Source organism: Agrilus planipennis, unplaced genomic scaffold (assembly GCF_000699045.2).
Source record: "Agrilus planipennis isolate EAB-ADULT unplaced genomic scaffold, Apla_2.0 scaffold104, whole genome shotgun sequence".
Classification (NCBI taxonomy): domain Eukaryota; kingdom Metazoa; phylum Arthropoda; class Insecta; order Coleoptera; family Buprestidae; genus Agrilus; species Agrilus planipennis.
The window spans coordinates 751979-768538 of record NW_020438892.1 but is presented as its reverse complement, the minus strand read 5'-3'; the positions used below and the strand labels follow the sequence as shown (position 1 = coordinate 768538).

The 16560-nt window shown below is 33.8% G+C and overlaps 5 protein-coding genes and 1 pseudogene across 5 annotated transcripts in view; all 6 read right to left on the bottom strand.

Annotated features, from left to right (window-relative positions):
- Window positions 1–11585, bottom strand: part of LOC112904013 (farnesol dehydrogenase-like) — a gene marked incomplete at its 3' end in the record, with an annotated part of 15980 nt that extends 4395 nt beyond the window's left edge. Inside the window, exon 1 of the mRNA XM_025973044.1 lies at window positions 11490–11585. Coding sequence (XP_025828829.1) covers window positions 11490–11585 — 96 coding nt within the window. The remainder of the gene's footprint in view (window positions 1–11489) is intronic.
- Window positions 73–1656, bottom strand: LOC112906864 (farnesol dehydrogenase-like). The gene is made up of 4 exons (XM_025981932.1): window positions 1546–1656; window positions 573–1040; window positions 334–486; window positions 73–228 (listed from the first exon to the last, which is right to left on the bottom strand). Exons 1-4 carry the CDS (start codon window positions 1639–1641, stop codon window positions 187–189), a joined length of 759 nt encoding a protein of 252 aa, XP_025837717.1. The 5' UTR covers window positions 1642–1656; the 3' UTR covers window positions 73–186.
- Window positions 1967–4566, bottom strand: LOC108737134 (farnesol dehydrogenase). Its single transcript, XM_018469827.2, has 4 exons — window positions 4423–4566; window positions 2514–2981; window positions 2204–2359; window positions 1967–2078 (listed from the first exon to the last, which is right to left on the bottom strand). The coding sequence occupies exons 1-4, from the start codon at window positions 4516–4518 to the stop codon at window positions 2037–2039; spliced, it is 762 nt and encodes a 253-aa protein (XP_018325329.1). The 5' UTR covers window positions 4519–4566; the 3' UTR covers window positions 1967–2036.
- Window positions 5215–7467, bottom strand: LOC108737144 (farnesol dehydrogenase). The gene is made up of 4 exons (XM_018469840.1): window positions 7295–7467; window positions 5783–6250; window positions 5491–5643; window positions 5215–5327 (listed from the first exon to the last, which is right to left on the bottom strand). Exons 1-4 carry the CDS (start codon window positions 7388–7390, stop codon window positions 5289–5291), a joined length of 756 nt encoding a protein of 251 aa, XP_018325342.1. The 5' UTR covers window positions 7391–7467; the 3' UTR covers window positions 5215–5288.
- Window positions 7740–9333, bottom strand: LOC108737135 (annotated as a pseudogene).
- Window positions 11586–13220: 1635 nt separating the features above from the next.
- LOC108737139 (farnesol dehydrogenase-like) lies at window positions 13221–15070 on the bottom strand. The gene is made up of 2 exons (XM_018469832.2): window positions 14305–15070; window positions 13221–13758 (listed from the first exon to the last, which is right to left on the bottom strand). Exons 1-2 carry the CDS (start codon window positions 14398–14400, stop codon window positions 13273–13275), a joined length of 582 nt encoding a protein of 193 aa, XP_018325334.1. The 5' UTR covers window positions 14401–15070; the 3' UTR covers window positions 13221–13272.
- Window positions 15071–16560: the final 1490 nt, after the last annotated feature.

The following is a 16560-nucleotide window of genomic DNA, read 5'->3' as shown; positions in this document are numbered from 1 at the left end:
CATAAAGTTATTACTGAAATACACAGTATAACTTTATGTTTTTGTGTTTATACCAAAAATTAATTAATAAAATAAAATGCGAGTTTTTAATTTTTGATTATTTCCTTATTTACAACTAATAATGTACAATAAAAGCATGTTGACCATTGAAAGTTGTTACCAGCTGAACGTCAAGGACGAAACTAACTAATATTGGTCACCAACCGGACGAATTGTCAATTCTTGAATCTAAAAAGTAAACGAAATGACTATGTAAATATTTAATAACAGCTAAAAATGTAGTTAAAGTCAAAGAATACACTTAATAACAATTATGTAATAAATAAGACGTACTTGTACGTGAGGAGGGGTACCTAGGACGTACAAAACGCTATTTGCTATATCTTCAGCATTTAAACCTTCCGCCTTTAAGAAGGGCGAATCAGGCTCGATTACTAAACCTCCTGCTTCAGCAAACTCAGTTTTCACGTATCCTGGACTCAGACTCTAAAAAACGATTACAAGAATGTATAATTATGTTACTGAAGTTCTTGTCGAGTAAGACGAAACCATAACATAACGTTGAAACTTACTGTTATTTTAATTTTTAATTTGTTTTGGATAAACTCATGCCTCAATGTTTCACTTAAGGCTGTTACAGCAAACTTGCTGGCAGGATAAGCGTTAGCGCTAGGAAAGTTTAACACCTGATGACCCACAATACTGTTAATGTGAATGATATGACCGTCTACATTGTTAGCTCTCATGTCTTTAACAGCTTCCCTTGTTGCTATACTCAATCCTATCACGTTCGTGTCAAATATGTCCTTCCACATCTGTGTATCGCTATCAATCAATTCGCCGTATCTTCCAACTCCTGCATTATTTACAAGGACGTGTATTGACCCCAGATTTTTTTTAACCCAGTTGAACCCATCGATTATTTCGTTTTCTTTCGTCATGTCCACTTTGACTGCATGAAGCTTCCCCTTAGCTTTAGGTGCTTCTAATTTTTTCGCGAGTTCTTCGATTCTTTCGATTCTTCTATCAAATCCTGCAACCTGTCGATTTTTATAATTATTGAAGAGAATAATAGTTTTAATTGACAACAAACTGGGGCGATCTAAATGATTTGTACACAATCGCTCAGTTTAATTACTCTGGTTTCTAAGACAAATCCTTAAAAAACTCAAATATTTAGTAATAATGCTATATATGAAAGAAATTATAAGTGCTATCAGCACAGAGCAAAGAAGTATTACGTAGTTAGTATCAGCAATTTCTGATGCTGACGTGTACGATGTGTTGCGTACCTATTTACAAACAATTCCTTTAAATTTAATTTTTCAAACAATTTTTAACACTCGAATCAATGGTGTTATCAGTTTCGAGCTCACAGTGACTGATAGGGAGAAAGAACTTGCATATTTAAAAATAATGTATAAATAATAAATAAATTTGAAACACTTGTACCTACTAATACGATTTAATTTGACGGCATTGATTGTTTTAAAACTGAAATTAATTTGTACGTAACAAATAATTAATTTTATTTGTTTTACTTACAACTAAACCCTCGCTGACCAGTGCTGCGACTATTGCAGCTCCTATTCCGGCATTAGCCCCAGTGACAACAGCCACTTTTCCTACCCAACGTTCCATTCTACCGAAACACTGGTTTTGGACAACACCCAGCGCGGAATTTATAATCGGTTGCGTTAATTAAATGGTGGGGACTTAAGTGTTAATGACTTGAAACTTATACTACGAATATATGTACATAATGTAGCTGTATCTGAATGATTTCAGTATTTGCATAAAATTATATCTGTAATTTGGCTTTGTTGTTATTTTTTTTATGAAAGGTAGCAACTGTACACTGTCAATATAAACAATTAATGTTAATTGATAAGTAAGTAGATAGATAACAAAGGAAAGAGGGTTATGAACTGTCTGTTTTACAAGGTTATTAAGCAAAACAACTTGGCAGGTTTAAATTAATGCGTTTATTTTAAAAATTCATTATAAATTGGTACATAACAGTAACTTAGTCTACGTTATGATGGTTGGTGTAATGGAGCAATTGTCAATTCTTGGATCTGCAACGTACCAAGACAAAAAAAAATAAGATTATTATTTATTCAAGATCAAGCCTAAGATAAAATGGTTTTTGAATCAGGGTTTAATATCGGAATCATTTTATTGGTGACGTTTAAATACTCACTTGAACATGAGGAGGGGTACCTAAAACATATAAAACGCTGTTTGCTATATCTTCTCCAACTAAACCTTCCATGTTGCCGAAGGCCGGGTTGTTGGGATCAATTTTGATACCACTTGCTTCAAAAATTTCAGTTTTTACATACCCTGGGCTTATACTCTAAAAAAAGTCGTAGTAAAACACAAAAAAGAGTAACTAGGGTGTTTAATTATTTTTGCTATGTTAAATATAGGTACTAACGTTCAAGGGGTTGTGAATTTTTCAATTTTGGAACTTTTAATGTTGATTCCACAACAGCACTTTTTAAACTTACCGTTATTTTAATTTTTAATTTGTTTTGGATAAATTCATGTCTTAGGGTTTCAGTTAGAGCTGTAACAGCATACTTGCTGGCAGGATAAATATTGGCATTGGGAATAGATGGTACTTTATGTCCAGCAACACTATTAATATGAATGATATGACCATTTACATTGTTAGCCCTCATGTCTTTAACAGCTTCTCTTGTAGCTATACACAATCCTATCACATTCGTGTCAATTATTTCCTTCCACTTCTGTGTATCACCGTCGACTAATGAATTGAATCTTGCAACTCCTGCGTTATTTACAAGGACGTGTATTGGCCCCAGATTTTTCTTAACCCAATTGAACCCATCGATTATTTCGTCTTCTTTTGTCATGTCGACTTTGACCGCATGCAGTTTTCCCTTAGCATTACTCGCTTGTAATTTTTTCGCGAGTTCTTCAATCCTTTCTTTTCTTCTGGCGAACCCAGCAACCTGGGTTACATTTTTATATGTTATTAAAGATAATTGTGTGGAATTGTTTTAAGAAAATTGACCTAGTCACGCACTGCACAAGTGTAAGGGCTTCAAAAATATTAGCAATGGGATTATCAACTCATAATATTCTAGGCTTGAAAAAGGACGCAAAGGTGAAACATCGATGCTGTCCTTGCAACAATAACTTAAAAAGAATCCTGTTTCGACTTAGCTTTGTTTGGTTTTTGTCAAAATATGTTTTATAAGTGGTTTAATTGAAAAAGTTTCTTTTTTAATGCCTTCCCCCTTTTCCCAATAAATAAAAGAAAAACAAAAATATTGGTATGTAGGGGAAAGAGGGAATATAAAGATAGGAGACGAAAAATTAGAAGAAGTGGCTGATTTTAAGGATCCAGGAACTCAGATACGATAAGTCAGAGCGGAAGGAGTAGTAGATATAGAGCAGAAGATAGCGCAGCGTCGAGTCGCCTTCAATAATAAGTCACTTCTATGCTCGCGAATGATTAATTTAGAAATTGGAAAATTTTGTTAAAGGTGTATGTTTGGAGCACGGCGTTGTACGGGTGCGAAACATGGACAGTGGGAGCGGCGGAAAAAAAAAGGTTAGAAGCGTTCGAAATGTGGTGTTATAGGCGGATGATGACCATATCGTGGGCAGAAAAGGTTAGAAATGAAGAGGTATTGGAAAGAATAGGAGAACAGAGGACTTCAAGGAAGTCAATAAAAAATAAGCGAGATAGGTTGGTAGGACACCTTCTTAGGCATGAAGGTCTAGTCAGAGACATATTAGAGGTAGAAACAGGAGTTAAGAGGAGTAGGGGTAGACCTAGATTAGATTACTGTTCGCAAATAGTTAAGGATAAGGGTTGCTCTAGCTTTAGGGAAATTCGAAGATTAGGGCAGGATAGGAAAGAGTGGAGGTGCGTGTGCAACCAGTCTTAGGACCAAGGACCTTATGATGATGATGATTTTTAAATTTGAATCGCATGTAATACCACTAAATCCACTACATAATTGACGTGTAAAATAACTGAATAATTGATAATTGTTTTTAAAATAGAAATGACATGATTTGTAGATATTAAATAATACTAATCTTAACTAATATTAGAAATGCAAATATTAGTTTGTTTATTTGCTATTATTTCACGCCTTAACTACTCAATCGATCATCATGAAATTTTATACACACTTTTTCAAGGATACAGAAAAAAAATGCTGTTCCCAAGAGATAGAAAAACTTCTTTTCATCTTAATAAAAAAGAACAGCATTAACTGTTTAACTTAAATTAGAAACTAGTTTTATCCTGATAATTCCGGTCAGGATTTGAAAGCAGAAAAATTTATCAAATTATTGTATTTTTGTTTGACACGTATTTAGGACATGAACCTTACTTAAGCCGAGAGTAAAAAGTAGTTTAGTATTAGTTTAGCTTACAATTAGGCCTTGTTTGACTAGTGCTTCGACTGTTGCAGCCCCTATTCCAGCACTAGCTCCTGTTACGACAGCGACTTTTCCCACCCAACGATCCATCTTAGATAACGAATTCGGCGTTACTGGTTTTAAAGAGCAACCGATACAATATATATATATATATATATATATATAAACTATTACTTAAAATTAAATGGTGGGGACTTAAGTGTTGATATGAAGCATATCGCATTAAATCGATCCTATTTGGATTTCAGTGTCGCATGGAAATGATAAAAATGTATCCGGCATGACTAGCACTTTTTTTACATAATCTGTTATGATTCATACAATAGTTACATAAGTTTATTTATGTACCTCAATATTAAAGCGATATTTACAATTTATCCCACTATCCCGTTGCTTCGTAAGCGAAAATAATAAAAATTACAATTTGGACCCGAATTTGTAAAAATAAAATCCCAGCAGAAATAAATTTACTAGGTATTTTAGTTGATATTACAAATTTAATTGTAATAATTAACAAACTTGAAATAATTTTTAAACAACAATTTTTGTGTCGTCATAAAAATTTAGTTTTCTCCGTTTTCCAGCACTGACTCCAGTTACCGGCGGCGACTTTTCCTACCCGATGTCCCATTCTTGGTAAAAATTGCATAATTACTAGTACCTACTTCAAGCACTATTAATTAATTTCAAAAATTCCCTTACATGTTTATTTAAATGTAATATACATACACGTACTTAATTATAATTTAAATTCAAAGCCAGATGGGATAAATAAGTTAATAAGACTTGGCAAATTAAAAAAATATTTATTTTAAAAATCAGTTATACATTGACACATAACAATGTCTTCACCTAAACCATCATGGTTGTTCTACTGGAGCAATTGTCAATTGTTGGATCTACAAAATAACAAAACACAAAATCATTATTGATGTCTACGTAAAATAAACTCAAATAAATTGCATTCAAAGTCAACAAGAAATGGTTTTTGAATAAAGAAAATATTCAAATTTTTATTTATGAACACTGAAGGTGTTGTATTAACGACATTTAAATACTCACTTGGACATGAGGAGGGGTACCAAGAACATACAAAACGCTGTTTGCTAAATCTTCGGCTACTAAACCTTGCATTTTTGCTAAGGGTATGTTAGGGTCAACTTTAATGCCACTGGCTTCAAGAAACTCAGTTTTCACGTATCCTGGGCTTAGGTTCTAAAAGACGTGTATTATTTAAATTACAAAAAATAAAAACGAACGAACTACACGAGTACACGGGATGTTTAATTACTACAGAAATTTAAAATGTAAACTGAGTTGAAAACTAATTGTGTAACAGATCTTTGAAACTTACTGTTATTTTAATTTTTAAATTGTTCTGGATAAATTCGTGCCTTAGGGTTTCACTTAAGGCTCTAACAGCATACTTGCTGGCAGGATACACATTGACCGAAGGCAAAGATGGAATTCTATGTCCTGCAGTACTGTTAATGTGAATTATATGACCGTCTACATTGTTAGCCCTCATGTCTTTAACAGCTTCCCTTGTCGCTATACTCAATCCTACCACGTTAACGTCAAATATATCCCTCCATTTCTGTGTATCACCGTCAATTAATGTGTTGTCTTTCGCAAACCCTGCATTATTTATAAGGATGTGTATCGGTCCAAGATTTTTTTTAACCCAGTTGAACCCTTCGATTATTTCGTTTTCTTTTGACATGTCCACTTTGACCGCATGAAGTTTTCCTTTAGCATTAGCGTTTTGTAATTTTTTCGCGAGTTCTTCGATTCTTTCTTTTCTTCTAGCAAATCCTGCGACCTGTCGATTTTTTTTGTATTTAAAAATAAAAAAATAAACAAACAGATATACAGGGGCAAGAGATTAGTATGCTTAGATTTGCAGATGATATATAGCAGTATTAGCATCAAGCAAGGAGGAGTTAGAGATAGCTTTAAATAAAATGGAACTGGTACTGATAAAACGGTATTGTATGGAAATAAGTAAAAGTAAAACAAAAATACTGGTATGCAAGGGAAGAAAAAGTAGGGAAGGAGCGAATATAAAGATAGGAGACGAAAAAATAGAAGAAGTGGCTGATTTTCGGTATCTAGGAAGTAAGATAAGATAGGGAAGGAATAGTAAAGATATAGAGCAGAGGATAGCGCAGGGTCGCGTCACCTTTAATAAAAAGAAGTCACTTCTATGCTTATGAACGACTAATTTAGAAATTCGAAAAAGATTGTTAATGGTGTGTTTGGCCGCGGCGCTGTACGGGTGCGAAACATGGACGGTGGGCGCGGCGGAAAAGAAAAGGTTAGAAGCGTTCGAAATGTGGTGTTACAGGCGAATGATGAGCATACCGTTAATAGGAATGAAGAGGTATCAGTAAGAATAAAAGAACAGAGGACTCTATGGAAGTCAGTAAGATATAGGCGAGATATGTTGGTGGGACACCTTCCTAGGCATGATGGTCTAGTCAGAGACAAATTAGAGACAGAAACGAGAGTTAGGAAGGGTAGTAGTAGACCTAGATTACACCTGCGTGTTCAACCTGTCCTAGGACTTAAGGTGACGAACTAAACAAAAATATATTTAAGAAGAACTAAAATCGCTGGATGAATATATACCAATCAAACGTACTGAAAGTTTGAAGAATCCAACAGAGACGAAACAATTGTTACTTTTTAAATTTAAAGAGTGTGTGAAAGTCTTGAAGTTTTTTATCAAGTAAAGTAGAATCTATTCAAAAATTGAAACGTTTGAACGCTAAAAAAATCTTGATTCTTGTACAATTTAATCCGCTGTATCAAGCAACTGTTAATTGATTCTAAAATCAAAATTAATTTTATTTATTTTACTTACAATGAGACCCTTTTTGACTAGAGCTTCGGCTATTGCGGCCCCTATTCCTGCACTGGCCCCCGTTACTATAGCGACTTTTCCTACCCAACGTTCCATTCTCGCTAGCAATTTGTGTGTTACCGGTTGTAGTGAATAATTTCGGACACTAGAGAATAACCAACACGGTATATAAATATAAACGCTAACGTGAATTAAATAGTGGGGGCTTAAGTGTTTACAATATGAAACCTATTGCATGAATACATATAATTGTAGGTACATACCATCTCAGGGTCATTCAGAAATGATAATAACATATCTTTAATTGGACATGATTTGCATTTTTTGTCGCATTATCTTTTTATACAATCTGTTACGATTAATTTGTATATTTACCTTTTCATAGTTTGTATTTAAAGGGACATTTGATTCCCTTGATTTTTTTAAATAAAAATAAATAAATAAATTAGTATTATCTCAGTGACGTTGCTCCTCGTTTATTTAAAATAAAGTGCTTAAAATAAATGTTATACATTGACACTTAATGTTAGCTTAATCTAAAAGATCATGGTTCATCTATTCGAGCAATTGTCAATTCCTGGATCTACAACACAACGAGAAAAAGATTATTGATATTGAAATATGACCTAACACGGTTTTTTATAAGTAGTTTATGATTCGATGTTTTATTAATTACGCTTAAATACTCACTTGAACATGAGGAGGGGTACCTAGAACGTACAAAACCCCGTTTGCTATATCTTCAGCGTTTAAACCCGGCATATTGGCTATAGGCGAGTTAGCGTCAATTATAAAACCACTCGGTTCAAAAATCTCAGTTTTCACGTATCCTGGACATAAATTCTAAAAAAATTACGAATTTTAATTTGAAATACCAAGCTCCACTTATGAATATCTGTATTTTTAATAAATGTTTTTAAACTTACTGTTAAAAAATTAAAAGGAATACTCACCCCTAATTACCACAAATAATTTTATATGAGCGGAGAGAGTCAGTCTCGCGTTGATAATGCCCACGTGTGAAGTGGGCGAAACACGTGTCCGCTCATATAAAATTATTTGTGGTAATTAGGGGTGAGTATTCCTTTTAGTTTTTTAATTAATAATTACCACAGTCTCCTACTTCTATTTTGGAAACTTACTGTTATTTTAATTTTTAACTTGTTTTTGGATAAATTCATGTCTTAAAGTTTCACTTAGGGCTGTAACAGCGAATTTGCTGGCGGGATAAACGTTGACACCGGGGTAGTTTATCACCCTGTGTCCCGCAGTACTGTTAATGTGAATAATATGACCGTCTACATTGTTAGCTCTCATGTCTTTAACAGCTTCTCTTGTTGCTATACTCAATCCTATCACGTTAACGTCAAACACATCCCTCCATTTCTGTGTATCACCGTCAATTAATGTATTGTGCTTAATAATTCCTGCGTTATTTACGAGAACGTGTATTGGTCCAAGATTTTTTTTAACCCAGTTGAACCCATCGATTATTTCGTTTTCCTTAGTCATGTCCACTTTGACTGCATGAAGCTTCCCCTTAGCATTAGATCCTTCTAAGTTTTTCGCGAGTTCTTCGATTCTTTCTTTTCTTCTAGCAAATCCTGCAACCTTTCGATTTTTTTGCAATGTGTAGAATTGTTTTACTTTTATAACAACTTGACATTACCTAAATACAATCGCAGATTAATTTAAAAAAATGAAATTCAACTAAAGAAGACTGTTAATGAATGTTATGTTTATGGTAGGAAATTTAAAAAAAAAATGCCTATTGAACCTCTTCTATCGATAAGAAAAAGTACAATAATTTAATTTTACTTATCAAGCAACTACCTATCACCTAATCGATTCTTAATTAACTTTATTTATTTTACTTACAATTAGACCTTCTTTGATTAGAGCTTCGGCGATTGCGGCGTATTAGTTTAGCTTACAATTAGACCTTCTTTGATTAGAGCTTCGGCGATTGCAGCCCCTATTCCAGCACTGGCCCCAGTTACGACGGCTACTTTTCCCACCCAACGTTCCATTCTTCTTAACGAATTCATTAATTTGTACGTAACAAATAATTAATTTTATTTGTTTTACTTACAACTAAACCCTCGCTGACCAGTGCTGCGACTATTGCAGCTCCTATTCCGGCNTCGTCATTCTACAATTTATGATATTATAAATGACTTGCTTTTCGAACTGACAATGAGCATCTTTTAAATATAAACACACTTATCTTGAGCCCCACCATTCGATTTAGATTAACCGGTTATTTATAAGTTCACCTCTTTTAGCAGTTAAAATAAAAAGTTACAGAAAAAGCAGTTCATTAAGTGAAAATTGTAAGTAAATCGAATAAATCAAGTACATACCCTACCTGAATGAATCATTACCCCACCTAATTTAGAATTGTTTATATCATGGCATTGACTGAACTATATGACTAGCTAGGTACATATATACATTAGGCGAACAAAATTAATAAAATAGCTTTTAAACATTTCAAAATTGTAGGCATTGTTTTATTAATTACTGATAGTGGTTAATATTAATATGCAATATTAATTTGAAATCATTTTTCGATTTGTTACCACTACAAATTTCCTCAGTCAAGAGCATTGGTGCGTAAAGCCAAAAGTCCCGGGTTCGATTCCCGGCGGGGGTGTCACAACAACAACAAAAATATTTTCCTCATTAATTTGAGGAAATTTGTAGTGGTAACAAATCGAAAAATGATTTCAAATGAATATTGCATATTAATATTAACCACTATCAGTAATTAATAAAACAATGCCTACAATTTTGAAATGTTTAAAAGCTGTTTTATTAATTTTGTTCGCCTAATGTATATATGTACCTAGCTAGTCATATAGTTCAGTCAATGCCATGATATAAACAATTCTAAATTAGGTGGGGTAATGATTCATTCAGGTAGGGTATGTACTTGATTTATTCGATTTACTTACAATTTTCACTTAATGAACTGCTTTTTCTGTAACTTTTTATTTTAACTGCTAAAAGAGGTGAACTTATAAATAACCGGTTAATCTAAATCGAATGGTGGGGCTCAAGATAAGTGTGTTTATATTTAAAAGATGCTCATTGTCAGTTCGAAAAGCAAGTCATTTATAATATCATAAATTGTAGAATGACGAAGCAATAAAACAATCGCCGGTTGCTAAGCACTTACACGAACTTTGTTTGTTGTAATTAATCTATAAGTAGATGAGTCAAATTCTTGCTCGAGTAAAACATTAAATATAACCTTGTGTGCAATTTACCTACTCTAGAACTCCTTTGCTGGAATCCTCGAATTTTATTTCAAAATTTTGTGAAACATTTTCTTCAAAATCCTTTACATTTAATTATTGTTTCGTGTGGTCGTTATACAATAAAGGGTGAATGTATTTATGAACTACTTAGTCTTATTTTTGAAATGTTTTATTATTGTTTTAATTTTGAATGTCATGGTTGGAATGATCAAATCGTATCAGTTAAAATGAATTTCTTGGTTATCTACTTTACTCTTGAATTATAAAAGTTGTTTTTTTCTAATATGAGGTGTCATTGTTTTCATTTTTTTTTTCTGCTTAAAACCTTTTAAAATTATTGTACTGCGATATTTTATCAAGGTGTGCAATCATTAATCAATTAATTAATAGGAAAAGTTAAGGATAATGATTTTGCAGGTTAAAAATAATGTTTATTTTAAAATGATGTAATACATTGACACTTAACGGTATGTTAATCGAAATCACCACACTTCACATACTGGAGAAATTGACAATTCCTCTCATCATAACCTAATCTATTAGGCCCTTGGTGCTTAGCCCTTCACACGTGTCGATTAGGTGCTTACAAAAACAGTACAAACTAAATAGTTTTCTTAACTCATCAGTTATACATTCTAAACACATAAATAAGGTGTTTTTATTAGGAATGTAGGAAAGGTCTTATTTATTAGAGATATACATTTTTTCACAACTGTCTAAGTGATATCAAACAATAAAGATATCACAGCCAATTGATATCTACTAGTTGTTTTTTTTTTTTAATACTGTTATTGATGTTTTTGTGAAGAGGAATGATACTTGTTTGGGATCATTTTAATCAGAATGTAATTTCAATTTATTACAGTTACAATTTAATTTGATATATATATATATATCATGTAACTATCAATTATTTCATTTGATTTACTTACAATTAAACTTTCTTTGACTAGTGCTTCTGCGAATGCAGCCCCTATTCCAGAGCTGGCCCCTGTCACGACGGCGACTTTTCCTACCCAACGTTCCATTTTTTTGATAACGTGATCGAGAGTAACCAACACGATATATAAAAACAGTTCAAGTGTTCACAATTTGAATGTCCTTCCATTTGTAGATACTACATAGATATAGATATATAAATGATAAAATGTAGTAATGACAAAATTACTATATATAGGTAGGTAATGCAGTTTCATTTCCGTTATGATTCACAATTTTTTTTTTGGTACATAGAGGTAATGAAGGCAAAAAATTAAATGTTTATGCATTTTTGCCACCTGCTACTAAACATTACCTACTAAAAATCTACAGATAAAATCTTCTTTTGTTGGTCGTCCAGTGCTGGGAGTAGACCAAATAAATTTTTAAGCGCATTGCTGTGTTCTTTATGTATAATATTAAGCTGGGCCACACGAGACAGTTCTGGCATTAATTCGGAAGCCCGTACCGGTTCCACTACATCCAAATTTACTAGATAAAGCCAAGAATTTAGACAGATCGGCGAGCTGCAGTCAATTCAGCTAAGTAATATGCATTAACCCCATCTCTTGAATTACTAAAGTATATATACGGAATACGGAAGTCAACCACTTCCCCTATAACATGAGGTGCCTATGTTTGTTATAATTTTTTTCTGTTTGAAACCTCTAAAAAATTATTGTATTGCACTATATTATCCACCATGTGCAATTATTAATTAACTAATTAATTGAAAAGGTGAAAAATAATGATTTGGCTAGTTTAAAATAACGTTTATTTTAAAATTATCTAGTACATCGACCCTNAGAGGATAATGCAGGGTCGAATCGCTTTCTATAAAAAAAGAAGTTACTTCTATGCTCGCGAACGATTAATTTAGAAATTCCAAAAAGATTGTTAAAGGTGTATGTTTGGAGCACGATGCTGTACGAGTGCGAAACATGGACGGTTGGTAGGTAGGAAAAGAAAAGGTTAGAAGCGTTGGTAATGTAATGTTACAGGCGAATGATGATACCGTGAATAGAGAAGGTTAGAAATGAAGAGGTATTAGAAAGAATAAAAGAACAGAGGACTCTGTAGAAGTCAATAGAAAGAAATAGACGAGATAGGTAGGTAGACACTTCTCAGGTATGAAGGTGTAGTCAGAAACATATTAGACACACAAACAGGAGTTAGAGTTAGTAGAGCTAGATCTAGATTAGATTACTGTTGGCAAATAGTTAAGGATGAGGATAGATCTGGTTTTGGAGAAATGCGAAGGTTAGCTCAGGATAGGAAAGAGTGGAGGTTCAACCAGGACTGAAGGCCTTATGAAGATGAACATTCCAATAATTGTTTTATAAATCAAGATGTATTTTACAATAACTTTTATTTTTAGAGAAACTAATTCCATAATGTATTACAGATAATTAGTTGTTTATTTAAGTTTTTATATGCCATTATCGGCAGTGCAAGTCATTTTTGATAAGAGGATCACGATAACGAGTCTTGTTCTCTTTGGACATTTACAGATCTTACGTAACAAGAACTGCTGATATAAATAATTTAGTTTACATATAAGTAAGTTAAAACAAAACTTTATTTTAGTTACTCAATTGTTTGTTTCAATAGGAAAAGACAATACGAACGAAGTGTCCTAGTTTCATTTGTTTGGGTGCACGTATGTATAAGTATATCGGAAGGAAATTACGTAATAAAAATCATATGGACAAAATTTACAGATATCCGAGGTTAATATCATAACAGAACTTTGAAACTTACTGTTACTTTGATTTTCAATTGATTTTGGATAAATTCATGCCTGAGGGTTTCACTCAGAGCTGTAACGCCGTGTTTACTCGCAGCATAAACATTGACGAATGGTATAAATGGTACTTTATGTCCGGCTACGCTATTAATGTGAATAATATGACCATTCACATTGTTTGCCTTCATGTCTTTAATAGCTTCCCTTGTGGCCACACACAATCCCAACAGGTTCGTATCAAGTATGTCCTTCCATTTCTGCGAATCGCCGTCAATTAACGACGTGTCTCTTGCAACCCCTGCATTGTTCACAAGAACATGCACTGGTCCCAGATTCTTCTTAACGCATTTAAAAGCGTCGACTACTTTCTTCTCTTTCGTTATATCAACTTTGACTGCATGAAGCTTTCCCTTAGCGTCCTTCAACTTTTTCGCGAGTTGTTCTACTTTTTCTTTTCTTCTAGCAAACCCAGCCACCTGTCAATTTTTATACGAATGTTAAATTGTTTCTCCCATCATAACTTAATCTATTAGGCCCTTAGTGCTTAGCCCTTCTCTCATTTCGATTAGGTGCTTAAAACCCATTTCACAAGAGGACTAATACATTTTAATAGTATAAAGTGAATGACTTCCTTAATTAATCGGTCATTCTACATTCTAAATTCATAAATAACGTGTTTTTATAAGTGGGGGGGGGGCGGATATGAAAGGGAGCAGTTAAAAATATACATAAATTACTAGAAAACTTTTTTTACAATCGTCTAAGCGATATCAAATAATAAAGATAACACACCTAATTGTAATCCACTGATTTTTTTATTATTATCATCGACGTTTTCATGGTAATCGAAACATGCCTGTTTAGAATTATTGTAGTTAACGTAAGTTGGAAATTGCTACTGACTATAATATGATACTTCCGAAAAAATTTAGGCACAATTACAATTTAATTCGAAGTGTCAATAAAATCAATGCTAAATTGTAAATGGTAAATCGTTTAGGTACCTTAATTGATCTACTTACAATTAGACCCTCTTTGACTAGTGCTTCTGCGATTGCAGCCCCTATTCCAGAGCTGGCCCCGGTCACGACGGCGACTTTTCCTACCCAACGTTCCATTTTTGATAACGAGTTCGATGTTACTGGTTAAGAGAGTAACCAACACGACATATTAAAACAGTTAACGATAATTAAATGGTGGGAAGGGGGGAGTTTCAAGTGTTCGAACAATTCGAAAGTCCTTGCATTGATATAGATATTAGATATAGATATATAAATGATAAAATGTGGAAATATGACAAAATTACTATATATAGGTAACGCAGCATGACTTGCCGTATGATTCACAAGTGTTTTTTTTTTACATAGGCGTAAATATAATTCCTCGGTGTTCAACTGTGGAACCGTTGGGAGGTTGACAGTAGACCAAATGAATTTTCTGGGTCTTCATCCGAGCACGTTACTGAACAGGGCCGCACGAGGCAGTTCTGTGCACCACCTCGGAAGCTCGCAACTACATTTCAATTTGCTAACATAAAGCAGGGAATTTTGACACAATTTGAGAACCACATGCGATTAAGTTAATCCGTTTCATTCCATTGCGGGCCACTATGTATGGACGTGGTGGGTTTGAGTGCCTTTTTATTACCGTTTTTTGGAGCGCGAAATCGATTGATGTAACGTTTTAAAGGCGAACGGTTTTGTAAAATTTCATCAGACTTTTTGACTCACATTTGGATGAATTCGGGGTGTAAGCAAAAAAAAATAAATATTTCACGTTTAGAGGATACACCACCGACAACTACACCCGTGATCATCGATAATCGGACGGGTTACACCAGTATATATAATTTTTTTTGGTTGATGGCTTATTAATGTTTGCACACGACACATCGCGAACGTGATCGATCCGTTATTAGTATTGGTTTGATTGAATTTTTATCAAGATAGGGGCTGTTATCTTTACACTATTCATTCAGCGTAATGCAATTTTAGTAGGTACCTGTTGAGACTGTTAAGAACGTTGAAGTTGTTGATTCTTGAACAGAAAATTATCTTATTGTTATATATATTTAATATTTCCATCTAGTGGGTATTTGTTTTTATAACTGACTTGCGTACGTCATAACCCTAGACAAAAATTTTCAGTCTCTCCAGTCTCTCAGAGTCTCTGAGAGCATCTCACCGTCTCTCAGTTATTGCCTAGGTGTTTTTATGGATTTCTCACAGTCTCTGTATGGCAAACTCGAACGATAAAATTGTTAATTCAAAGATTCGAGTCTCTCACAGAGAGACTGAATGAATAAAACAAAAAAATTGAGAGACTCGAGTCTCTCGTAGAAAGACTGGGATCTCTGAAATATATTGAACTTAGAAAATTTTAACCATGTCTATCGAGACAACACTTATTGAGAGATTCGAGTCTCTCATTCAGAGACTGGATACGAAATGAGGATCCCTCTACGAGCGAATCGAGTCTCTCGTTCAGAGACGCGAAACAGTTTTTTTGACAGTCTCTCTCAGCGACACCATAGAGACTCGATGAGAGACGGAGACTCGAGTCTCGCTTTCAGAGACTCTGAGAGACTGAACATTTTTATCTCGGGAAGAGTACGTAAACCGTATTAATCGGAGCACACAGTATGATTCAGCAATCCATATAGGCTTATCGAAAGGGAAGTGATTTGTAATAAACTTTAATCTTATCAGTTTGTATGTACATAAACAAAACACTACACATTCTCCGATTAATATTGTTGTTTGTTGTTCTTATTTAGGTACATACATCTTAAGTTTTTTATAAATGGGCGATTCTTCCTTACAATGAGGTAGTCCTATAAGAAAAATAGACAAAGTTAAGAAAGTACAGTCCGGAAGTCAATAACAATAAAGAGAGATTTAAAGGGTTGGACAGAGACATATTAAAAACAGAAATAGGGGTTAATAAGGGACGCATGTGAAGACCAAAATTATACCACTGCTTGCATAAAGTTAGGGATGTAAAGACTGGCTGAAAACAGTCGACTTATTAATGAAAACTAGTTTCATCTTATTTCAAGTAAATCCCTACCGTATGGTACAGTACAAATGAGTCATTAACATTACACTCAAATTATCATGGAGGGGTAGGCTGAACTTTTGATATAGTGGTTCTAGGGCTTCTAAGAATCATACTCGTCTACATCAGTGGGTTCGTCATCATCATCATCATAAGGTCATCAGTCCTAAGACTGGTTGGACACGTACCTCCACTCTTTCCTATCCTGAGCTAAACTTCAC